The sequence below is a fragment of the Abramis brama genome (assembly GCF_963993115.1).
Source record: "Abramis brama genome assembly, chromosome: 8".
Lineage (NCBI taxonomy): Eukaryota > Metazoa > Chordata > Actinopteri > Cypriniformes > Leuciscidae > Abramis > Abramis brama.
This window is the reverse complement of record NC_139970.1, coordinates 26549253-26575731: the sequence shown is the minus strand read 5'-3', so window position 1 is coordinate 26575731 and position 26479 is coordinate 26549253. Positions and strand designations below refer to the sequence as shown.

The 26479-nt window shown below is 37.7% G+C and overlaps 1 protein-coding gene across 4 annotated transcripts in view; it reads left to right on the top strand.

Annotated features, from left to right (window-relative positions):
• The window catches only part of tmeff2a (transmembrane protein with EGF-like and two follistatin-like domains 2a), a 62412-nt gene extending 40145 nt beyond the window's left edge, over positions 1 to 22267 (top strand). For 2 of the 4 annotated variants that reach the window (XM_084122799.1, XM_084122797.1), the window contains exons 5-10: positions 13532 to 13628; positions 19598 to 19746; positions 20071 to 20130; positions 20251 to 20374; positions 20820 to 20978; positions 21855 to 22267. In XM_084122799.1, the coding sequence (XP_083978925.1) occupies positions 13532 to 13628; positions 19598 to 19746; positions 20071 to 20130; positions 20251 to 20374; positions 20820 to 20978; positions 21855 to 21951 (686 nt within the window). In that variant the 3' untranslated portion in view covers positions 21952 to 22267. Of the gene's footprint in view, positions 1 to 13528; positions 13629 to 19597; positions 19747 to 20070; positions 20131 to 20250; positions 20375 to 20819; positions 20979 to 21854 lie in introns of all 4 variants that reach the window. The other 2 variants (XM_084122798.1, XM_084122796.1) reach the window with 1 other exon arrangement.
• The last annotated feature ends 4212 nt before the right edge of the window (positions 22268 to 26479 follow it).

Sequence of the window (26479 nt, the reverse complement as noted above, 5' to 3'; positions counted from 1 at the left end):
TGATTATTGTGGTTGATGGCAAGAGATTAGGCTGTTTGCTGATTATGAAACATTTCATAGCAGTTGATATTAATTCTGATTCTAATGAAGTTTATTCACCAAGTTATTAATATATTATGATTCTCATCACCAGGTCTTTACTGCGCATTTGCACACAAAAATTGCATTACATGAATACACAGATAGTTTTGAATGGTCATTAATGGAAAAGCATGCTGTTTGGAATCAGATGGTGAAGCTATGCCATCTAGTAGCAGGTGCTAATGGGCGGATTTGAAGAAAGACTGCGAGACATTACAAAAGAGAAAAGGTCAGAGGAATATCACTGGAAAAAGAAGGGTTATGATCAGGCAAGAGATTTAGGACCCTTGTTAATATTAGAAAAGCTTTCCAGCGAGAGAACTGAGGTTGTGTTGTTTCTGCTCCATATACGTGAGTAACATTGGTTTTGAGTTTGTGCTGCTGGCGACTAACATGAACTCTTGCTTGTATATACTCGTGTACTGTATGTTCATTTTTAACAATTCGTTCGTCATCTTCGACTTGGGTTGATTTCAGATATCAACAGTGTTCAACAATGATTTTCAGAAATCACTTACTGCAACTTTAACGCCTGGTTTCATGGACAGGGCTTAGATTAAGCCAGGAGTAAGCTAGTTAAATTAGGACATTTAAGTATCTTATATAAACATGCCTTAGGAAATAAAAAACATTACTGGTGTGCATCTTGAGACAAAACAAAGGCACTGACATATTTTAAGATATCTCAGTGCAAGTTGCTTTCAGTTAAGACAGCTCAAACATGCACTTTAGTCTGGGACTAGGATTAAACCTTGTCTGTGAAACCAGCATGTATGGTATTGTTGTTTAATTTAAGACAGTCCCAATGTTTAAATTGTGTCATTAGATCTTAAAAAGCCTTTATCACACTTCCGCATTCGAAAAGCGGAAGCTTCAGATAGGAGTGTAAAAAAACTTCCGTTGCTGCCTGTATCAATGGTTGTGCCCATAGCACGTGATTGTTGTGATTTATGATCTAAAGTGATCTAAAGACACACCAGTTCCGACGCATATTTCGGGATTTAAAAGTGGGCGCTCAAGCTATACTCTATGTGTATGCACAATACTTCAGAGTCTGATCACCTTATTTTATTGCAGAACTGCAAGAATACAATACAAACAACATATGACATTAAAGAGCATTAAAATTAGACAAATCTTAAAATATTAATTACAACAAAAGTCTATTTTGAGGGGATTAAATTAAAGGTTTGGGGGAACAATAATGTTAAATTTTTTTCATGCTCATACTTTACGATGCAATCATTAATAATTAGATCAAATTGAAGTTATAAAGAAATATTTTCTGCCCATAGATGATTATTAAGAAATAATTGGTTTGATCATCTTAAATGAGTCATATCCTCATGTCTGAGTGCAACGATTGTATAGCATTATACTGTAGAAAATAATGGTGGGAATATAATGCAGAAATAAACAAAATAACATTAAAAATAAAATGAGATCAGTCCGATGATTCCTCGGGTAGTAACTTGAGCTGCGTGCTGCTAGTTAATCTCATGACTGGCAGAACACCGGCAGTGTCTCTTACATAATGTTACAATAAAATAATAAAATGACTACATAGTAAAGTTTAAATAAACAGTTTTAAATATTGATGACGTTTATTGTTAAGTTCAACTAAATTAGTTTAATTTCCTTCTGCAGGCGGAAATTCCTTTACGCTATAATCGGAGCAGGATGTCACGACAAGGGGACTGTGACAAAGGCCTATATGTTCATTTGCTGATCGCTAGTTTTCTCCTTTTTGGGGTTCTCCTGACAGAACTAACTAAAAAAAAAAAAATCTATCTACCTTTTTATTTTTATTTATCTATTTCTTTCTTTATTTGTTTGTATTTTTTTAATTCAAGAAGCAAATATCTTTGTTCCACCACTGTGAAGCAAGGAACGCCTGATTTTATTCAATGATTAATCGCTGTATCACTTCAGCTGTCAAAACTGCAGCAGTACGGCTCCACCAGCACTTCATTATTTATAATTACCTCCAAATGAAATCCATTTACTGTGTATCCAGGGCTCTGCTTCAAGGATCCATTATGTTTTTAATTTTGGTAGATTTTCTATAATCAATACAGACACAGGAAGCAGTCTTTAAGGGAGTTGGTTTGTGTGCTTTGGGTTTTCGTTGTGTATTTATTTAGTCTTTGCAGCTGCGGTTGACCGTGTTTGATCTTTCACATAAAATGGTTGTTAAGTCGTGCCTTAAAATGTTCTAAAAGACTCTGCAGCTTTTACCCGAGGGAAATTAATGACCTCACGTTCCTGAGGTGATGATAGTCAGCTGCACAGCCGTCTCCGGGTGAGGACCTTCCTCAGTCACCGTGGTATCACCATGGTAACAAGCTTAGAGGAATGAGAAAGAGAATAATCTAATCTCCCCATTTCAGCTGCTGCGATAAAGGCGGGCGCAGTGCCGTCTGGAATGGGAGGTGAAGACTAAGGAAAAGTGTCTAGCTGTGCTCAGAGTTTGCGTGCTTAACATTCAAGCTGAGTGTGAACATGTGCACTGTTTCTGTACTGCAGTCCTCACTGAGTTAGACATGGTGTTTATCAGTATCTGGCATTGCGGCTGGAAAAGGCTTTTAAAACATCACAACGGAAATAATTTATAAGTTCATCTGATATAAATGCCCTATTGAAAAGCTCTCGGACTGGGATATCTTGTCCATAACCTAGCTTCAATGAGAGGGTAGTGTTTTATCATGGATTATTGAGTTTATATACTGTATATATATACGAAGACTGAATCCAGTGCTTAATTTAAGCTGGATCCTGTTCTGGTAAATGTAAAATTTTGGATTTTGGGTATTTGTTTTTAAATGATATGGCATTAACAAGTCCATTTCAAGGTAAAAGAATGTGTGTGTGAGTGGGACAGTGTAAGCACGGGTTTATGCAAATGTATTTGGGGGTTATGTTTTGCTGTTGGCTCTCAACGTACTATGTATACATTTTTGACCAATCAGCTTTCTTAAGTTCAAAATCACTCTCATAGGTTGGTGCTAACTGCTTAATCTAATCTATTGTGTGCAGTGAGACAATGCTGATTTTTACTTTGGAGCTTGGGGAGTGTTCATTTTAGGCCCTGCTAATCAGGATAGCAGGAGACACAAGCAACAAGAGTTAGATCAGACCAATGTAATGGTAGAGGCAACATCGTCATCGGTGAGAGAGAGTCTCACTGATCAACTAATGATATTTGGTCTTAACGTAGCTATATACATGACTAAATAATACACCAGGTTGTGAATGATGCTCTTATACAGTAGTTGTGCCATCACCGTTTAGTGATGTCATTGTATGTTCTGGGAAAACTGAAGCTGAATGGTTAGTGTCAGTCACAGTGCCTTCCTAATTTATGTTTTTGATCTGGCAAATTACAAATTAAGCACTGACTGAAATCTATTTTAAACCATTAACTGAAGGATGGCACATTTATTTTAATTGTTAATCTGACTGAGTAAAATTAATATTATCATAAGAATTATTTCTGTTATGGAAAGATGTTATTTTTTCATCTGTTATAGGAAAAAATTAAACCAAATACTCAATATGGTCCTTTATAGCTCAAACCAAATTATATATGATTTATGTCATATGTGACATACTGCATGAAATCTTGGCTTATAATCGATTAAAACATAAAAGCTACATTATATTAACTAACAAAACATACAGTTTAGACAGATATTGTATTGAATTACATATGTGGACTGGTTTTTGGAGAATGTTTCCTCTCACCTTTGTGTAGCGCTACATTTATTTTGAGCATCCATAGCAAAGAAGTTGCTAAAGCAGGAATGAACTCTCTCTGTTATTTTATTTCTCTCAGAAGTCATAAAGTGCAAAAAAAAAATTGAAACGGGGGACTTTAATGTCCAATTATGATTTGATTTAGAACAGTTTCCATGAAGAACATTGCTTTAGTCAATGAGCTATTATTTAGCATGCGGTGACATGCTGTTTCTAGTTGGTAGATAGCTAGGTAGTAATCTAGTAATATTACTGAGTAATGTGACACAAATGAAAATGGATCATGGCGTGGGCAAGCATAAAGGCATGTTGAGGCTGCTGAATTGGGTCACTAAAATATAATTATTTCATTCCACAGTTCCATCATGTTGAATTTACATGAACAAGTTATGTTTTCTAACAAAGAATTATTGAACTAAACCAAGAAGGAAAACAATAAGTAAACTTAATTGATTTGTGTGGAATGATGTGCGTGATCAAATCATGTAAATTCAAAGCACTTTTTTCTGTGTTCTTATTCTCCATAGCTGAATGAAAGGGATTTAGCGCTTCCTTAAAGTATGAAAATTGAAAATAACATTGAAAATAGAAATGACTTCATATTCCACTTTGTTCTTATCACAAACAAGACATAGATTTGCCCTTGTTGCCTTTGTGAAAACCCATTTCAGAGACTAAGCTATTTCCAGCCCTAACTAGAGAAAATGCAATCATTTTATGGCAGCATCTACTCATTCGTGATTCGTTCCGAGCTCTGACAAATACCTCTGGAGTTATTAATATAGTCAGGGTCTCCACAGATGAAATGTAAATCTCAGGCACACGTGGAAGGAGCAAAATCAAATGAGACAAAGGTGTATTGGGGCTGTTTGAACCTTCTGTCGCTCAAAAATAAATGTGCTGTTTTAATGTGGGTCATCCTTGGGGCAGAAGGGGATTTCTATTAAAATGTATTTTGGGAAATACAACATAATGATACGGGCAGGCTGGAGAAAGTGGGAAAGTGGCAGAGAGGATGAACAGGAATCACACTAGACACAAAAAGATGAGCCGTTCACGGTAATGGTGGGATTATATGGAGATTAGCGCTCTAGACGGGTCAGGAGACATTGTGATTGATGAGCCGTGGCAGGAAGTGACCAAATGGCCCCAAGGTCACAAGAGAAAGTGAAAGAAAAGAACAGAGTTCACTTTGGCTTATATACATACAGTAGAACCAAACAGAAATGGCAGACAAAGAGATATTTCAATTTTTTTCTGCAGATAGACAGAATAAATTATATCAACATAGAAAATGGAGATTTACAGCCCAGGAGATGAGAAAGAAATGTATGGAGAGAAAGATAAGGAGACAGAAGGAAACACTAGAAGCATTTATACAGTAACTGGGGAAAATAGAGTAGTTTTTCAGCGGCTGCATCTATGAGGAGTTTAATCCCTTTCCAGTCATGGATCTTACAAGGACACTATTCTCTGATAATAGTGAGCTTCATTTCTTGAGTGCCACTAAAAACTAACCGACTGCAATCTGTTCTGGTTAAAATCAGTAAAACATCAACCCTCAGTGGTGCAGGAATGCCCATCATAACAGCAGTCTCCATCTCCCAAATTACTGGAACTAGCTAAGCCTGAACTCCTTGGAGACAAACCTCTGTGTTTGAAATGTAAACATCTAAGGGCTTGGTTGTTTATAGCTTTCAATTCTTAAAGGCTCATTTATCCTGGGATGCATCTGCAAAATCCGCTGAGGTTGGTGGTTTGTTTATCTGTCTTTGAATAGAAAATCAAAATAGAGAAGCGAGGAGCTCCGCTGGGCTTGAGTCTGGAGTTTGTGCTGGAGCTGGAGGTGTTTTTAAATGGAAAAGAATTTCACATTTCTGCTGTAACATGGTAGGGGTTATTTGTGGGCTAGAGGCATAATGGATGATTATATTTTAACATCTGTTGTCCACTTTCTTAAGGCTTTTTTGCAGCTGGTTCAGGATTATTGACTACTAGTGCTTTATTAATAGACCCTGTTTCTGTAATCTGATCAATGTTTACTGGTGCAAATGGGCTCCAAAGTGATCAAATCACTCAAACCAAACAGTGTCAGAAATATGTGACCACGTTCACAAATTATAGTGTAAAGCTACAGTATAATGCATAGCAGCGAAGGACCACCTACTCGCCTGTCAATCAGTTACTTTGCTAAAACAAGTGTTAAACCTTACTGATTACATCCCATGGAAGTAACACTTTTTGTTTGAGCATCAGTAACTCAGTGGTTGTTTGTTATAGATCTCTCAAACTTTGATACGCAAGTAACTTTGTGGGCGCAAATCTAAAATGGGTTGGTCTGAAGTAGCTACATTACTCATAGGTGTGGTTTGTGCGTAACATGAAATAAACCAATCAGAGCGTCACCGTCATTTGCCAGGCGCACGCCAAGAGCGGTTCACAGCCGAGGAGACCGACGTTCTCGTCAGGGCCGTAAAAGACAGAGAAGTGACATTGTATGGGGATGGGAGAAACCCACCCAAATTAGCTTCGGTTAAACAGCCGTATAATAATTTGGGTAAATGTGTAAGCTAGATTTATGCCTATTTTTACACATCTTCATGGACTCTTTTTGCTGAACCGCCCCCGGGAGTGCAAGTTCATTCCCTAATTTACCGACGTGCGTCTGTGGAGGGAAAAGTCCGCTGTGCGTTGGGTGCAAAATAGGAATGATACATGCGTCGGTGTACAAAGTCAATTGCGCTGGGTGCAAGATAGGGCCCTATGTGAGTTTATGTCAAATACAAAGAGTTCTGTTGTTACAATCTACCTAGTACTGAGGTGAGTTGTACAGTAACACAAGCTGGGTAGGTAATTAAGATCCACAATATCTAATTTATGCAAGAACTTTATTGAAGAACAAAGATCAGTTTTGAATAAAGTGAACGATTTAAAGTTACAAAAAAACATATTGTATTTCTTTTAGGACTTTAAATTTAGCACAAAAACAGTTGCGGTGTGTGCTTGTTTGAGTGTTTGTTAGTGTGTACTGTATTCCTGTCACATAAAGGTTCAGTCACTATTTTGGGATATCACATTAAAAACACTGAATGATACATCAAGTGTTATATACCCAACTTTTATGATATTTCCCATCTAACCATGTCATGTCAACAAATGTAAAAGTCAGGCAGCTATATTTATTATCATGTTAATTATTGTTCCTTTCTCCCCAACAGCAGGGGCGCCTTTTACCCCAAATACCATACTTTTACATATTCTCCCGTTATTGGAATTCTGTTGCTTTAATTACCTTGAAAAAAACTGAAAATCATTAACAAAACCTTTGATGCTTTCATTTGTTTTCATTTGTGTTTCGTTTGTGCATCTGTTGGGTGTTAAAAGGTCCCTGGTGGGCAGATGTTGTTAAAGGCCAATATCTAAATTTGGTTTAAGTCTCTGAGCAATGACTTCATATTCCTTTGAGTTGTGAAATGACCTTTATCTTGATAGAGAGAAAAAAAAAACTAGTTGTTGTTCTACTGAGGTGGAAAACCTCACGTCGTCCTTGCTAAATCATTCATCGTCAAATGAGTTCATAAAATCTGCTTCAGGGAAAATAACTTCTTTTTTTTATAAATATACAATCAGAACAAAGTGAATGAAACATGGCATTTTTATGAAAGAGATCATATTAAATTCTGTCATATTTTATGGAATCCTCTCTGCAATAGCCTATAGCAGCTAGAACTTGTGTACCAGAAGCTTGCATTGCACTACTGATTTGGATCTTTTCTAAAGATCAGCGGGTAAAACTGGAGTGAAAGATTGGCACTGTGGTGCCAGAAGGATTAGTGGGGCTTGATGGCAAAGATTGGCACCAACAGTGCTGGAACATCTCAACTGCTCTCTGTGCCACCCCACTGTGTCTGGGAGTTCAGATGGAAAGAAAAGGTGCCAGCATCTTTCTGCTCGGACAAACATGATTCACTGCAGCAGGGGGTGTGCTGGGAGAATTTATTGGGGGGCATAAAGAGGTCATTGTATAAGGAAATCAAATGCTCCTTGATCTTTTAAGACACAAGCTTTGTGTTCTTAATCCATTTATTGAAATTAAACTGCAAAACTTGCAAAGCAGCAAAACCTGCCTGTTTATTTCTGAGAATCAAATGAAAACTATACTGTATATATATATATATATATATATATATATATATATATATATATATATATATATATATATATCCTTTAATGGACATTTCAACATTTCATGAAAATAAAGACAACAAGGAAGTGGAAACACAACAGTTTAATGTAGGCTTTGTTAAATAGTAGAAAGCTGGAGCATATCTTCCTTCAAAGTTTCAAAATTCAGCAGTCTTTTTCCACAGCTATGCATGTAAGAAATCCTTATCAAATGTTTTTTTGTTTTTGTTTTTTTATCTGTGGTATTTTAGGGTCTCATATGAGAGTGTGGTTTAGGGAAGGTCATCCAGTGGGTAAAGCACTAATTGATATGGCCATTAATTCAAATGTTAATTTCAGCCTCAATCCTGGTCAGATCCCTTCATCAAGGCTGGCTTCTTAGCTTGCAGAAAGTGACACTTTATTGACTGTCCATCGACCGCTTGGCTGCTGGAGATGTTTTCTTCTGTCCCTTTGTGTTTTTTTTCTCTTTCAGTCTGTCTCTTTGTCTCTTATTCTTCATCTGTTTTCGAACCCTTTCCGTCATTGTCATGTTTACTTGGTTGTAATGTTTTTCTTTCGTTCGTTCTCTGTGCTACATACCACAAACATCAAATGGTGTTCATTTCATCCTGGTTTTCCTCTCATTTCTCGTCATCCTCTACTTTTCATCTCCTTTCCTTCCCCTGCACTCTCCTTCCATTATATTACTGAGAGTGGCTCCATCACGAGTGCTATTATGGGTGCCATCAGGGGCCGTTCATAGTCAGAGCTGGAGATCAGCACACGTGCTGGTTTGTGTGTGAATGTAAGAGGCTCTGAAACTCGTAGCACTTTTCATGGGAGTATAATGGAGAGCTCTAGAGACACAACACAGCTGTATCAAATGCAAGTGAAATGGTGCTTATGTGGGGGGTATACATTTAATTTATATGTGATGGTAAAAGTATTTCTGAGTGATATGGAATCTGTGTGTTTATTTTACATGGTTGACCTTAGTGCACTGTAATAACCCAGAGTGAAACTGATTCGTAGATCTTTTGCTGGGTCTTATAGGCGCTCAATGGAAGACTTTCAGCGAGCAGCACTTAATCTGGTCAAAGCTGGAAAAAATGAAGTTTTAAGCCGTAATTCCTCTCCTAATTCTTCTTCCCTAATCCCTAGAAGAAGGACAGCCCGTTTCAGGCCTTCTTTCCTGAATTTCGCACGTTGGCTCTTATTGCTCTTGCCAATTCAAACCCTCATCTGGCTTTCAAAACGCTCTCCAAAAGCTGTCAGCCAGTGGAAGAAAAGAGCCTTGGGAGCACTCCACAAAATTAGACACCTTCGCTCTGCGCCACCTTCGTCAGCGGATTGCTGTAATTACATGCGCAAATGGGTCATTGGCAAGGTCTTCTATGCTGTCAGGTGTGGATAGAAGAGGCAAAGTGCCAGAGGGGGTTTTACGACATGCTTTTCCCAATTGGACGGGGTTACTCACAGAGCCTTATTTGTGTGAAGTGGGTTATAATGGACCCAATGTGGTGAAGACTCAGTTGATGACTACATGATTGGAACATTGAGAGCCTGGTACTGTTTTTATCAGACAAGTTTGCAGGTCAAATGTATAAATATACATCCTTTCAAAATGTTTAGTCATATATTACATTTTGGGGATTTTTGTATGTATGTTATACTCAACTACAAAATTATCCATCCAAAATATGAGTAATCAAGTCCTCTGAAAGTAAAATAAGAAAAAAAATAATGAGTAGAGATGACAGATACATGAAATTTATATGGAACTAGCAGTAATGGCTAGCAACAATGCAATAATGGTAATTTAATATTTTCAAACAAACAAAAAAGGCTATCCCTTTGTTTAAAAAAATAATAATAATTTACATAAAAACAAGGTTAAAAATAACATTTGTACTCAGATACCCATAGCTTAGAAACCAATTTGAAATAGTATCATTACACTGATGCACATGTAAAAGCTCTAAGTAATTGATTTACAATATTTGTAGTGTTTTTATACTAGCCGGATTGAGCTCAAGTCAATTACTCATGCACATGCCTTTTTTGATGCACAAACACTTTGTGATTCAGTCATTCCCCGATTTTTGCAATCATTGGCAGAAAAAAAAAGACATTTTACTGCAATACAAAGGGAGGGAAAAAAATTAATCATTCTGAGATACTCTTGAGAAAGTAAGTGTTAAGACGATTCTGTGGATCATGCGTAATGCTTAAATGTCACATTAACCGCATAGAAGAAGCATCATTAGCTCGTAGAGATCAGTGGAAATCCAAAGATCCTCTTTCGGGCTATCATCTTTCCACTGTAAGCATTATGCTTCCTACATTCTCTATTGATTCAAAGATGTAATGTGTCCTCTCCATCTGTGGAGATTCACTTGACCTTTCTGTCCCTCAAGAGGTCATCGTGTTCTTGTGTGGAGCCATCTCTTCAGGGAGAATATGAAATACAGGCTTTTCTTACATTACACATTTGTTTTTTCATAGTAGGCTAATAGAACATTGCATTTCAGTAACATGTTAATCACATGTTAACCTTTAAACTGCAAAGTATATGCATGATAAAATGTGACCTTTTGGAGTCCCAGAAGAGCCTAACAAAGAGAGTCTCATGATTCTTTTTGTTTCACCAAATGTTTAACTGCGTTGATCTAAACTCTTTCCATTTCACAAATGGTGTGTGTGAGCGTGCTCTGAGCTGCTTTTTGTTAGATGACCCAGAAGTTATCATCCATCCATTCGTTCATTGTGTACATTGCAAGGAATACCACTCAGAAGATTAATTTTCATCTCATGTTCATGAACGAAACGATTAAATTTTTCTTAGAGCATTTGGTGCAAATGGGGTAAAACGAAACGATCTACAGTACAATGTGCGCTGCAAAACAATAATGTTTGTAAGCAAACCACTTAATATTATTAGAGTTATAATTTGAAAAATTGTAAATTCTGAAAGCAAAACGTTTATGCAGTCTTGACTATGGAGCCCCACATTTAGATATTGTGGCCATAAATTAAAAAATTGGCCGGTGGTTGTTTTGAATTGTCTGTGCAATGAACCCTGCCATTCAGCCAAATCAAATGCAATATAAATGTGACTCTTTCCCATGTATTTATGGCCACATTTAATTAACTGAGTTAAATCACCACTTTTTTCTTTTTCTTTTTTTTTTTACTGGGCTCCGGACATCTCAAGTAAAACTGATCTAATTTTAAGGATGTTGATATGTATTTCACTGGAAAACAAGGTAAATATACTGATTAGGAAAAATATATGTTCTACCCAGTCTCTTGGTGCTGTTTTTACTTCTCATGGTGTGATCTTAGTTCATATACACCTCTTCCAACCCAAACTGGAATGCTACACTCATTCTTGCTATCTGTTGTGAAGGTCAGTTTCCATACACTGTGCAGGAGATGGGTGGCTTCATTCATCATCTGTCTGACAGCCCATGTTGTGCCCTAAATCCACCCCCACCTTTCTCCTTAGTTTCTGCACAAGTAGGTTTGTCCCATTAAGAGCCATTTTCTTGGACACTCACCATCTGTCTTCTGTTCATTTGAGTATATCCTTTCCATCTACCATTTAAAGCAAAACCTATTCCTCTGCTCAGCGTGTGCTCAGATTGCTACATTTTAATGTTTAAAGCAAAGACATTTAAGGTTTTGAAACATTAAAAGCACTTTAAAGACAACAACAACAAAGACTTAATAATTCTACCATTATTCACAAAATATATATTAAATCAATCATTGACCTTGGGTGTTCACACACAGTGTATCATAAATATTCTTAAACAGGGTCAGAAGCAGGATTTTTTTTGTCAGAGGTTGTAGATAAAAGCAGAGGGGGTTGGTGATTGACTGTGTTTCTGGTCAGGGAAAATCGATTCAGAGGGTCCATCTAAAGCTGGAGATAATCGTTACTGCCCCTTCCCTCTGACACGTCTCTCATTTCCAGACCCTTGGTCCATGCAGCCACAACTCAGGGAGAAGCTGGGCACTGGGTTAATCAGCTCTGGTCATGATGCGGGACAAGAGATGTGTTTGGAGCAAAGCTTGATCTATTAGTGCATGCTTGTGATGTTAATGGTAGCGTTGTCTTCACACAAAGTAATCAAAAAAAGTAAAATGATCTTATACTTACAGTTTTGAAGGGACATTTATTGTACTCTTTTTCATGAATTCACTTGTACTTTTCGTTGTACTTGTGCTTTTCACCAGTACTTTTCGTTGTTTGTGTCTCTCTGGTTGCTTTTGAGCTTACAGACTGTCAGTATTAGTGTATTAGTGGTGGGCATTTTTAGTGGCTCTGCAGCTTGCATCACTATGCCAGTGGGTGTCTTTTGTCTTGAGTCTTTGAATCATTCTCTCAAGTGATTCGTTCTAATCACTGATTTGTTCAGGAAAAAAAACAAATGGCTGTTTTTAAAGTGAGTGAGGCACTGAATCATACTAACTCATTCAGGACAAAACAAAAATAAAAATGGCTATGAATGAATGATTGAATAATTTACTCCATTTGTCAGAACACTGATTCATTTAGCATCAAGACACAACAGCTGATTCTTTTCATTTTGATGCCAAACTACTTGTTTCTAACTATTTTCATTGGTGGAGCAAAATGCACAAATGAATGGCAATATTGTGTCTAAAATGTAAGTTACTTAACTTTATTTTGTTAATGATGTTATACTGCTAAAATTACTAAATATTAACAGTTTATTGAACTGTTGTATTAAGCAGTTGTACTCATTCTCAAATTGCTGAATTTAAACTGAGTTTAAAATAACTAAGCATTATTTTATTTTTCTTTGGTCTGTGAAAGAAAAGAAAAATTTCAAAAAGATTCAATAGAAGGACAAAAAATATAGCAAAATAATGACTGATACACCTGTGACTTTAACGTTGTTCTTAGTATATTTCTTTCTTTTTACTTTTCTTCATTTTATCCTTCTACCTTTCTTTTCTCATCTCTCTGTCTTTGCGGTATAAGTTTTAAAAATAGCACCTCATAATGGAGGGTCAGGATCCAAAGGGGAATGATGATCCTCCGAGGAGGAGACGTAATTTAAATTCCATGGCGTACGGGATTGCTTTTCCCCGTCCATTGATGAGGGCAGATATGCGATAGCGAGGGGCTTTAAGCTCCGGCTCCTGGGAAGCCTCTATCGCCAGGGAGCAGGAGCGGCATATCAGAAATCATCATGATGAAATGAGGGGTGAGGCTGAGGAAAGATCAGTGGGGGATTTGAACTTCTCATGAGAGCCAGAGACAAAGGCAGAATGAGAATAATGTCTGTCCTCTGTCTCTCCATTTATTCATGCATGTTTGCGTGTGTGTGTGTGTGTGTGAGAGAGAGAGAGAGAGAGAGAGAGAGAAAGAGAGAGAGAGAGAGAGAGAGAGAGAGAGATGGACTGTGATTGCCTGCTCATCTTGCCCCAAATAATATTTGTCAGATCTTTAATAGCTTATGCTGTCTTGTCTCGTCTTTGTGTATCCAAGCAGGGAACGAGGGTTCGGCGGAGAATGGACAGAAGGAGACGTCCACCTGTGACATTTGCCAGTTTGGAGCGGAGTGTGACGTGGATGCAGAAGATGTCTGGTAAGCACAAAAGCAAACTGTAGGAGAACTAATACAGAATAAAAAAAGAAATAAAAAAAATTAAAAAAAAGATGCCCAGCCAAGCATTTCTTTAGTGAATTCAAAAAATTAATAAATCATCATATAGGCTACTCACTGTATTGTCATTCAACCTTTATGACGTCATTTCTTCTGCGGAACGCTGAAGAAGATAATTTGAAGAATGTTCACACTGCTCTATTTCATACATTGAAAAGCTGATGGGGACCAGGGGCTGTTAAGCTCCAAAAATGGCACTCTGTGTACTATACTATACGTGTTCTGGGGCATATTAACATGTCTGTGAGAAATTGTCATTCACAAAATTCTTGCCTTGAAAATCTTCCTTGACAGCCCTGGTGTCCATATACTTTCATTGTATTGAATCTGTTCAAAAGTGTGGGGTTGGTATCTTTTAATGTTTTTGAAAGTCTCTTGCTTACCAAGGCTGCATTTATTTGATCAAAAATACAGTAAAAATATTACTACAATTTAAAATTCCTGTTTTCTATTTTTCTATATTTTAAAATGTAATTTATTCCTGTGATGACAAAGCGGAATTTTCTGCATCATCACTCCAGTCTTCAATAAATTGAGGCAATAACTGTTTCTTTAATGTGAATGCTTTCTCTGGTCAGTAACAAAGAGATTTGTTGGTTGTATGATTTGTTGGTACTGTAATAGCATATGGAATATGGGACACTATAGGGCAATATGAGATTCGTCCACATACTTCAAAGAATCTCAGTTCTTTTAATTTGAACTCTGAGAACTTGCCTGAGAGAAATGAGCAATAAACAAGTCCAATTATGACAGTTTCATCTCTGCTGATGAATGGCTGTTTAGCCCTGATGCTCCAGCTCTGAGAACTCTTTAATATTCAGTAAAAAATAAGCAGAAAACCACTATAAGCAGTCAATTTGCTCTTCTAACAACATCTTTGTTATATTCTATGAGAAATGGTTATAATTTCTAGAGAATCTATTTGAGTTGTAAACAAAATATCCTGACTCGCATCATATATTTAAAATCCACACGTGGATGTGGAGAGGAGGTTTTCATTGCCCTGGGCATCAGTGAACAGCTCAAACTGTCAGCAAGAAGGAACGAGACTACCCTTTAATCCTAATAGAAGTAGGCCTCTCTTCCTCCCTCCTGCCTATCTCTCTCAGGACGTCTGAAGGGAATTACATGTCGGCCTTGGCAAAGACAGCCTGTAGATTCACTAAAGATTCAACAAGCACTGGCTGGAGAGCTGGGGTGTTTGGAGGCATCAGAATGAAACAGCCCGGCCTCTCCCTCCTCAGAGATATCAGCACAATTTGAGGCATTTATGCCTGAGTCGCAGGGATGGTCCCATGACAGGCCCCTCGCTCTGATACACTTGACTGCAGATGACTCACTCACCTCACTGTTCCTCCACCAGAAAACACTCTACCTCTATCAACAGTCCTTTTTTTAGTCTCACTCCATTTTTCCATCTTCCTGCGTCATTTGAAAGGATTACTGAAAAAATGAGATGAGAGATTATAAATAAAATCAGTGCTAGAAGATGCATTAATAACATGTCAGTGTGTGTTTGTGCACTGATTGTGTGTGTAGTGACAAGCACCGGATTTGTTTGACTGTTGTTTAGGACTAGTGTGTGTGTGCGTGCGTGCGTGTGTGTTATAGAGAGAGATAGAAAGATAGAATTTCAGTATAGTTTGTCACCAGCATGTTGCTAAATGTTATTGAGGTATTGTATAAATTATGATAGATAGATAGATAGATAGATAGATAGATAGATAGATAGATAGATAGATAGATAGATAGATAGATAGATAGATAGATAGATAGATAGATAGAACATTTGAAACATTGGGTTAAAGATACAAAACTAAACTACAAATTACCCTGAAAACTAAGATTGATCATCAACAAGTACAGACTCCATCATCATAATCCAGCCAGAGAGAGACCTAAACTGAAGTGTTTGAGTAAAGGGCAGCTGGACAGACAGGAAGCCCACAGGCCATGCTGGAAAAGTTTAGATAACAGAGAAACCACATGGCTCTTACAAATCAATAAGACATATCCCCTCACTCAACAAGATAAACACACGCTCACACACATACAGAGGCTACCATCCAAACAACCTACATTTTTAAAGGAAATCTCATCCCTTCAGTTGGACTCACTCGCAAAGCCATTTTTACTTGATTTGCTATTGGAAATCTTTGATATGTGCGTGCGTGTGTGTGTGTGTGTGTGTGTGTGTGTGTGTGTGTGTGTGTGTGTGTGTGTGTGTGTGTGTGTGTGTTGTTGATGCAGTGCATTTGCAGTGTGTGTGTCCAGAATGTGAGAGTCGACATTAAATATTCATGCTCTCAAGACACATTAGCCTTTATGACCACTACGGTCACATTGGAGAGCAAGTGTGTGTGTGCGTGCATGCGTGCGTGTGTGCGCGTGTGCTCGTGTGACCATTACCAGTGCTTCATAATAAATACATCTAAATTTCATTGCGCCTGTTTGTTTTATCTCACATTCAGCACTCCCAGGCATTTATCTAAATTACAATGCATTACAGATCTCAATTAGCAATGGCAAACAATCAAAGCTGCCCTTGAGTGGACTTCATACCATAGCTCAATTCAGTCAACGTCTCTATTTAAAACAGATATTTTTATCTGCACATTTGTAGTCAGTTCACATTATTCCAGTAGTGCCAGAATACAAAACGGCTCCTTACTCCACTAAAGCTCACTGGCAGGGTGGAAATATTAAAAAGGAAAGTTGAAGAAAGAAAAGCACACACACACACATACAAATAATGACAGATTTATAATTATACTGTCGTCCGTTTGCTGCAGTGAGAAGTGACTGGGGACGGCAGTTTAATTGTCATTTCTGCTCAACATGTGCCTGCAGTGGCACACAGATGACTCATACACACTTTAGAGAGAAACTACAGCAGAAACACCTGAATGCTGAAGATACAGACCACAAATTCATATCTGTCATGACAACTATTGGAGAGTTTGGCCTTGTAATGAATGTGACAATGTTAATGTGTTTGGTCTTGGCGGAATAGATCTGCTATGCTGCTACTGCTGCTGTTGCTGTACAAGCATACATGAATCACCCTGCAGCAGATCTATACAGGTGGAGCTGGGGAAGGTGGAGGGTTTCTGAAAGCGCACTGCAAACTGCTGCAGCAAATGATAGGCAAGTATTTGAATGTTGAACAGCGAGCTCATTGGCTACTGATGCAGCAGAAACCAATCAGCTGTGCCCAACAGAGAATGATGTGACTGCAAGCAGATTGGGTCTATAAGCATGTGCCATCTACAGTTTCATGACAGAACTTTGTATATCAACTCCTCTGAGAAATACCAAATAAACTCACATAACATACACAGTAAAGACACGACGACAGATTTTTTGTTCTCTCAGGCAGAAATGAATGACTTGTTCACACACGAATACAAAGTCTGTGTGTGTTGCGTGTCTGTCGCTAATGTAAGAAACTTTGTCTGTTATTCAATGTGTCTTTGTCTCCTTGTCAGAAGCGCATAGCCTTTCATCCGTGCATACGCACATGCACGTAAGCGCTCATTACCATCACTAATGAAGGTATGTGAATAAGAGCAGCCATTAAAACGAGCGAAGGAACATCAAAGCATTGAAACTCATCATTCCTCTTTGAAACGGAGCGTTGTATTATTCTCCGCTGATGTATTCGCAGTGCTTTGGTTGCTAAGCCAGTCCTCTGTGCTAGTTATTAAGCCCTGAGATGATAGCCTCAAGAATGTGCTATAGGTTGAAAATCACTGCTGCATCCAGTTCAATCCCATCCACATTCATTCCCGAGCTTTCCCTTCTAGCTTCACGCTGATCCGAGTTGATATAAAAAGACTTAACTCATTACATTTGCAATCTTGACACCCTTATCAACGTTTATAGAGTAGACAGATCATAAAAACACTGTTGATGTTGGTGTTAATCTATTTCTAATGGTAATTCACTCAGCCTCAAGCCAAATGGGTAATTATGAATGTCAGTTAATGTTTATGTGAGGTTACCGTTCCCGCTGATGCAGACCTTTTGTAAAGAGGCCTGTATTTTTTACCATTGTAATCTGTGTATGTTGCAGCACTGTAGTCTCGCAGGATGAATGTGAAAATGCTGAGCTTAACACACTCATGATGGAGAGGTGTACATTAAAGTCGTAATGTTCACCCTTTGCAGAACTGGCTCTTACAAAAGCAATTTTCTTGTAGGCATAAGAACAAGTGTTCGTGTGATTGATTGAAACTACCAGCAACAATTGAATACACAAAATACTTAAAACTGTCCATTCCTGGCAGGTGTTGTTTGTGGGACAGACTTTGCTGTGTAGATGTTCTTTATATTTTTCTTATATATAATATATATATTATTTTATTTTATTTTATTTATTTATTTTATTTTATTTTTTCCACCAAAATAATAAGAAGCACAATGGTTTTCAACACTGATAATTACAAGAAATGTTTCTTGACACCAAATGAACATATTATCATATTATGATTTCTGAAGGATCATGTGGCACTGAAGAGTAAAGATGCTGAAAATTCAGCTTTGCCATCACATGAATAAATTACATTTTAAAATATATTACAATAGAAAACATGTTTTAAATTGGAATAATACTTATATAACCGTTTTTATTGTAATTTTGGTCAAATAAATACAGCCTTTTTTTTAACAAAATAGACTTTCTTTTAAAAACAATGAACATCTTACCAACCTTTTGAACTATAGTGTATAAATGTGTTTTAGGGATGTCCCGAGCCAATCTCAAGGATCGAGATCAGGGCCGATTTAGCTATTTTTCAGCTGATCGGTATCGGCTATCCTAAGTCCAAGTGTCATGCTTTCTAACCTTAATTTCACTTTTTTTTTCCTTGAAAAAACAAAACAAACCTTTGTAATATTTACATCTACCAATGTCTTTATACTGTGAGTGCATACATACATTATATATTTATGTGTGTGTGTGTGTGTGTGTGCGTGCGTGCGTGCGTGTGTGTTAAGCCTATGATTACTAGTTCTATTGAAAACACTATGTAGTGATAGATGCCCCTTTATTACATTTAAGCCCCTGAGAAACTCTCTGCACGGCCCTGTATACATTGGATTGATTGTAATAAATTGAAGTGTGCACCAAGCATTAAGAAAATACAAGTATCGGATCGGGACTTGGTATCGGCAGTTACTCAGTATTCAAAGACTCGGATCAAGGGCACAATAAACCTGATCAGTACTTTGTTTATTTTATTTTACTGTTATAAATGCATTTGCTGCAGGCCATAAGAAAAGTTTGATGATTGATTTTTTTTAAAATATGGGTTAAATATCGATCTTCAGTTAAACTTGATTCTTAAAATCTGTATTGATTGTGATGCATTATCAAGACAATGTACCACAAAATAATATCTTTCTATTAAGTTAGAAGAGAGAGAATCATTTTCATGTGTAAGAAAAATGGACATTGATATAATTTAACTGAATTGAGCTTGAGAATTAAAATTGAATCAGGAAATCTGCAGTGATACCCAGCCCTTGAGCTGTGTTGTTGTGCGCTGCTCATTTGGCCGGCCGACATTCCAATCTGACGTTTCTTGGATATTTCCTCCTCCCCATCAATTCCTGTCCTCTCTCTCCTAATTAATATTCATAAAATTGGTAAAAGGCCAAAAAAGATGCATTATTTCCAAAGAGGCCATAAAAGATTTTGCTTCAATATCAAATGTGAAACATTGAATTCCCTCCAGCAATTATTTTAAGTCCCAGTTTGCATGTCTGAAGTGTTATTCTTAGCTGACAGCTTGATCAAACAAGGTGTGACACTTATTTAATGATCTTTTTCACCGTCTTTGATTTGACAGTAATTGGCATTTACTGTGTTGTTTCTCCCTACACAGGTGCGTCTGTAACATCGACTGCTCCCACATCAGTTTTAACCCCGTGTGTGCGTCGGATGGCCGTTCTTATGACAACCCCTGCCAGGTAAAAGAGGCGTCGTGTCAGCGGCAGGAACGAATCGAGGTCAAGTTCCTGGGTCACTGTCAGGGTAAGAAGACCATTTTGAAATCATTTATGATTGCTTTATATAATGTATTCATATTGTTACATGATGTCTTCTTCCATTTAATTTGCATTTATATAAGACAACAAGAGAGAACACATGGAAAGATGAACATTATAAATCACTGTTACATAATCAAGTCCATTCATGTTCATATCATTAGTCTCTGGAATATAGCAATTTTCCAAATATCATCTTCAAAATGACAATGTACAAATGAAAACAAAAAACATGTTTTATTATATAACCAGCAGACTGGCAGAGGCAGATTTGTTCATTTTAACATCTGAATTCATTTCTATCCTGTAGGCGACATGATTACAGGCACCAAAGCAGGAGATGGACAATATGCCAGGACAGACTACACAGGTGAATGTGTGTTTAATAATAAAAAGTTGATTTTCACATGTATGTGCTGCGGTTCTGAAGATGCCCTTGGATTCCAGCTGTTCTGACCCACTTGTGTGTGTGTGTGTGTTTGAATTATAGAGGAGAAGCCTGAGGTTTCAGAGGTGGCGAGAGGATTGTACATCCCCTGCCCTGAGCACTATAAGAACTATTGTGTTCACGGAGACTGTGAATATCCCAACATGCTCTCAACACCGTCCTGCAGGTACACACGCACACACTCATGATGTGTCTGATCACTCAAGCATATCCCGTTTAGAAAAATACCTTGTGAATACGTGCGTGTGTTTAGGCACACAGCTTCTTGTGATTGTGTATGTAACTCTATATCACAGAACTTTGTCTCCCCCTAGTGTTCAAACCACGAAAGATCTGCCTCGTTTAAAAAAATATTGTTTTTATTCATTTTTATTTAGTTTTAGATTTAGGTATTTCAGCTAAATGAAAATTAGAATTTTCCTTGGCAGCTAGCTAAAAAAAAAAGGTTACTTTTTTGTTTGTTTGATTTTAACTCAAGTAATGAAAATGTGTTTGTGTGTGAATAGAGGTATTACAGAGACCGTGTGGACTCTTTAAAACAACCGAAATAAGTCCACAGAGTACTAAAACGCTAATCTAACGAGTACATAATGCTGTGTTTCTTTCTTCAGCTGTCACTCAGGATTCAGCGGTCCGCAGTGTGAAACTAAGGAGTATAATGTGCTGTATGTGGTGCCTGGCTCTGGAAAGCTCCGCTACGTCCTCATCGCGTCTGTCATTGGGGCTCTGCAGGTGGCCATCATATGTGTAGTGGTGCTGTGTATCACCCGGTGAGTATAAACACACTACCTCATGTAGATCACACACACTTGCAGCTCTTTATAGAGTCCTGCCAGCAGGAGTCTTTTTACACTCTGTGAAAGGTCATTGTTGAAGGATGTGTGTGTGGTAGTGAAATCTAAAGCACTTCTAGTAGCACTAAATAACTCACCCATCTACTGAAATGCGCATCAGAAGAGGGAGTGTTATCAGTATGTTCATGGATCATGATTAGAAGTGATGGGTGGATTATTAAACCGCAGATCTTCAGTCTACATACACTACCAAAAATAGTAAGCAGCACAGTTGTTTTTAACATTGATGATAATAATAAGAAATGGTTTTTTGGGCAGCAAATCAGCATATTAGAATGATTTCTGAAGGATCATGTGACACTGAAGACTGGAGTAATGCTGCTGAAAATTCAGCTTTGCCATCACAGGAATAAATTACATTTTAAAATATGTTAAAATGGAAAACATTTATTTTAAATTGCAATGATATTTCTCAATATTACTGTTTTTACTGTATCTTTGATCAAATAAATGCAGCCTTGGTGAGCATTCAAATCATAGCTGTGGAAATCTGTCTGATGAGTACTAATGCAGATGAATACATGAAACATTCTTTTAAAAACTCTTAATAAACATTTTATATATACATATTATAGCAAAAGTTTTTTTTCTTCCAGGCATCGTTTCGATTAGAAATAATATAGAGCTGCCTGGTGGAAGCAAGTTACATGTAGGCTATGGTTAAAAAAGAAAAACAGCAGGTTGTGATGTTTTTCATATATGCCATGCACATATTGTCACTTAAAAATCTGCTCAGTAAAAATATACACAAGTTATATGTACGATAAGGACGTCCTTTTGCTTCCTCCACAGGAAGTGCCCACGGACCAACAGAATCAACCGCCAGAAGCAGAACACAATGCACTACAACTCTGAAAACACCCTGCGCGCCTCCACCCGCCTCATTTGAGCGCCGTGACCGCTCGTGAGCAGAGAATCATGGGAAACTAAGTTTGGACAGAAAATAAAAACACTCAATCTCCGTCCCCACAGAGACACTGCATCCTGCTGGATGATGGGATGGAGGGACGGAGGGACGGAGGACGATGGGTTCTACACACGATGCCTTGCACCTGTGGCACAGGACACAAACAGAGAATTTTAGGACAACATGATAGGACAAGTCCTGTTATTTGGTTAAGTATGGGTAATATTTCCAATAGTTAATTTGTTTGTCTTGATGGGGTCCTTTTTCTGTAATGTAAATAAATAATTTATATCACAAAGCACTGTGTGTTTATTCTTTTGTGGATGATATGACTTTTGAAGGATCTGGCTTGAAGGTCATTTCAGGTGATTCTAGTGGGACTGGAAAAATGATTTTCTACAGATAAACATTGCGAGGCTTCGTCAGGCCCAGCAAAATCAATCTCAACAATTATTTTGCTGTTTTTAATGTAATGTAATCATGTAAACTACTGTTCAAAAGTTTGGGATCAGCAAATTTTTTATCATTTTATTCAGCAAGGATGTATTAAATTGGTCAAATGTGACAGTTAAGACATTTATAGTGTTACAAAAATTCTGTTTCAAATAAATGCTTTTCTTTTTAATATTCTGTTCGTCAAATAATCCTGGAAAAAAATATTAAGCAGCACAAATGTTTAAAATATTACAATATAGAACAGTTATTTCAAATTGTAACAATATTACTGTTTTTATTGTATTTTGATCAAATAAAATCAGCCTGGATGAACATAAGAGACTTCTTTCAAAAACATTGAAAATAATAGTGGTACATTTCAAAATGAAGCTGAGCTGTTCAAAAGATGAGAATACTGACCTCTAAAGGTCATGTGGAGAACAGGAGGACCCTTGAGGACTAAGAAATTCCAGACATTCCTTGTCCGGGGACTTCCTGTCCTGTCAGACAGTATGTGTGCCACAGGGGTAAGAGAGAGAGATCCTTAATGAAAATGAGCATACATGTGTCTATGTGCACAAATATGTGTTTGTATTCTGCTTCCACTTAGCAGAATCTTTATCCTCAGACTCATGTGTCTTCAACAATGCAGGAAGAAATTGAAGCCCTGGTGACACTGTGGTGCCGTAAAAACTGAATTTGCATACAATGTTCCAGTTCAACAGTAAAGTGCAAGATTCAGGTACATAGTAGACATAATTCGCATTTTTAGCAACACAGAATCAATTTCCAAGCCACGTGAAGAAAGCATTATCTGATCCATTCCAAGACCTTCATAGCATAATTCCACAATTAATACATGTGCTTTTAAATGAATGTCATTGTTTCATTATATCTTATCATCAGATAGAACCATTTCAGAATTTTGAACCAAACCATAAATGTGTTTCTTATATTATATTTCATTTATAGCATTTGCATTACTGATTTTAAAGTGGCTATTTTACAGTAATTCACTTTTAATATAACCCTGGCTAGGAAAATCTGCTTTAAAATATTAGACAACAATTATTTGACTCTTGTTGTTGAATACTTGAAGAACAAAAAAAGGGTGAATAAAATAAAACTAAAACTGTCAAATCTTGCCAGGCTGAAATGCAAGGCGAGAAGCATTTCATGTGGGTGGTTGAGAAGGCTTTGAGAAACCCTTTTCTTCAGGGCCTTTAAGATCTGAGGAAAATTGTCAAATTATCTCTCAAATGTCTTTACCATCTTCTGCTTTTTTCATCACTGGTCAAAAGGTCCCAGAGACGAGAGAAAGAAATCTGTCAGCTATCATTCGGCTGATGAAGGCTGGGGTCTTTTCCTTTCTCGTTACTGTGTGCAATCTCTCACCAGAGCCAGAGTTTACACTCAAATTGGAAAACCTGTTACCAGTAAAGCCATCCAAGATTTAAACAAAGGTAGCAATTAAATGCAACACAAGCATAGTGTGCTCTGCAGTGACATGTTTCTGCATACACTCTGGAATTTTCCCATGATGCTGAAACACAAATCAATCATGCAACACTATGAGAAACATCTCAATAACAGTCACGAATAGAATGAAACTAAAGAGAAAGACGATCTACAGACTCTTATTAAAAAGAATCAACAACAGGATGTTTTTATGCAGCGGACAGGAAACGCTACACATTATTGAGATGTTTTACAGTATCATTATCCCACTCAGTGCGACGTGCATTCATTTAAAGTAAATTAAATTACTGAAGTATGTGGTCCAGCTTCCAGTGTTAAAGTGATAGTGATAGTGAATTAGGTTGAGGTGAAATATTTCCAGGTTAGTGAATTTATCTTGTTTTGTTTTATTTTATTATTGTTTATTTATTTTTTGCAGTAAGTACCTTCTACCTGCAGAGGTCAGGCCTCACTGCACTGTATAATGGGTGATTATGGAATCTCTTTATTGAAAAGCTTTTTAATGAGATACTTCTCCCAAAATGAGAATTCAGTCATCATTTACTCAACCTCTTGTCATTCCAAAACGGTTTGTCTTTCTTTATTTTGTGGAACATAAAAGAAGGTGAGAAGTGTGTGTGTGCGTGTGTGGGCGCGTGCGCGCTTGTTTTTCTATCCAAATGGGGACTTCAGCCTGAATGCACACTGACTTATGGGTACTTGTGTCATTGTGGGGAAACAATCTTATAAATCCGGGGGGGGGGTTTGTTGTTGTTTTTTAAATGAAACTGCATAAAGTTTTCTGTGATGGGTAGGTAGAGTTAGTGTAAGGGGAGAGAATGTACAGTTTGTACAGTGACCTATAAAAACCATTACGTCTATGGAGAGTCCCCACAAAGACAGCAAACCACCCAGGAGGGGACATTCTCATGACCTTGCGCAACGTTCCCTAAAAGTTCTCTAAAAGTGACAAAAATCCTGAACCTTTACAGAACATTAGGGACGTTCCTAAAACGTCCTCTTTTGTTATGAAAGTGCTGCAGTTCAAGGTTCCTTAAATGACAGGGGGTTTTTATGGTCACATAAGAACGTTACAAAGAGGACATCTGGGACGTTAATAGAACGTTCCCTCATGGCGGATTAAGACTCTTTGGTGCCCCTGGATATGTCGGATATTGACGTCAATCTGACGTTGGGTTCTGACGTCAACCCAACTTTCCTTTCCAACCAAAATCCAACGTCTATCTGACGTCGGATGTTGACATCAGTCTCACGTTGGGTTCGGACGTCAACCTAACTTTCGGCACTGACACCTAGAGTGTATAGTTCATATAGTGAGGCGGCAGAGGCTGAAAACACTGCGAGCGCCACGCGTGCTTCAGTGTGTGTGTGGTACATGAAACCGCGCCTGTGCGCCATTCATTCACACAAAGACAAGCAGAACATGCAGGATTCATATTTAAATAGTCTTTTTGTGGTTTAATATTCACAAACACTATATCGGAATATATATCGATACAGAAATGCTGGTATCGTCACATTTTTTAAATTTCAGTACCGACTTGGTACCGATTACTGGTACTTTTGACAACCCTAGTAGAGACCTAGAGAGAATTCCCGATAATGGTCCCCTAATAGGCTGTGTAATGATCCTATAATGGTCCCCTAATGGCCAAATAACATCCCCCAACCATTAAAAGATCTCTACATCGTGACCGTCTAGGAACGTTACCAGGCAACGTGCTTGACACCAGCAACATTCTGAACATCAAATTTCCAAATAAAACATGGTCCCCTAAACATTCCGAGAACATCCTGAATGTTCCATGAAGGTCCGCTAAATAACGTCCCCCAACCCTTTAAAGAAATTCACATCATGACCATCTCAGAACGTTTTGGGAACGTTACTAGGCAACGTCCTTGATACCAGCTGTGACGTTCTGGGAAGGTAAAATGGGGCATCTAGTGGGGCAGATGTGTGTGTGTACCTGGTTTTCCCTACATTGACTTTATGGGGAAATTTGTTGGTCCCCATGAGGAAAACAGCGACAAGAGCGACAGACTGAAAATGATTTTTCTTCGCATTGTAAACCTTCCTGTGGTAGGAACAAAATCGACTTTGGCAAAAAGTGGTGAGGACATGTCCAATCTGTCCCATCCGCAAATTACGCCTATGCGCAGAATAAAGCAAGTCTTAAAGGTTTAGTTTAATTCGAAGGTGAGTAAATGATTTTTGAGTGTACTATCCCTTTAAGTATAATGTAATGTGTTTTGGCATGACCTATTTCTGCGTATATTGATGTCCGTGTGTGGATGTGGGGTCACTTGGGTGATGGTTTTTGCTTTGTTTCTATAATCTGAGCACATGACGAGAGAATACACATACCCCACCAAACTACAACAGAGGAAACATTAGCACTGTTTTTCTTTGCGTATGTGTGTGCATGCAGACAGCCTCAGAGGGAGGCAATCGCCTTTTTTCTCAGGAAATGAACAGATGTGGGAGATTATGTTTATGTTAGTGTCCTTTAATAACACTTTTACAAATATCTAAGTTATGCATGTTGCTTTGTCCTATAGATTGTAATTATCCAGAAAATGACCTGTGCAACTAGCA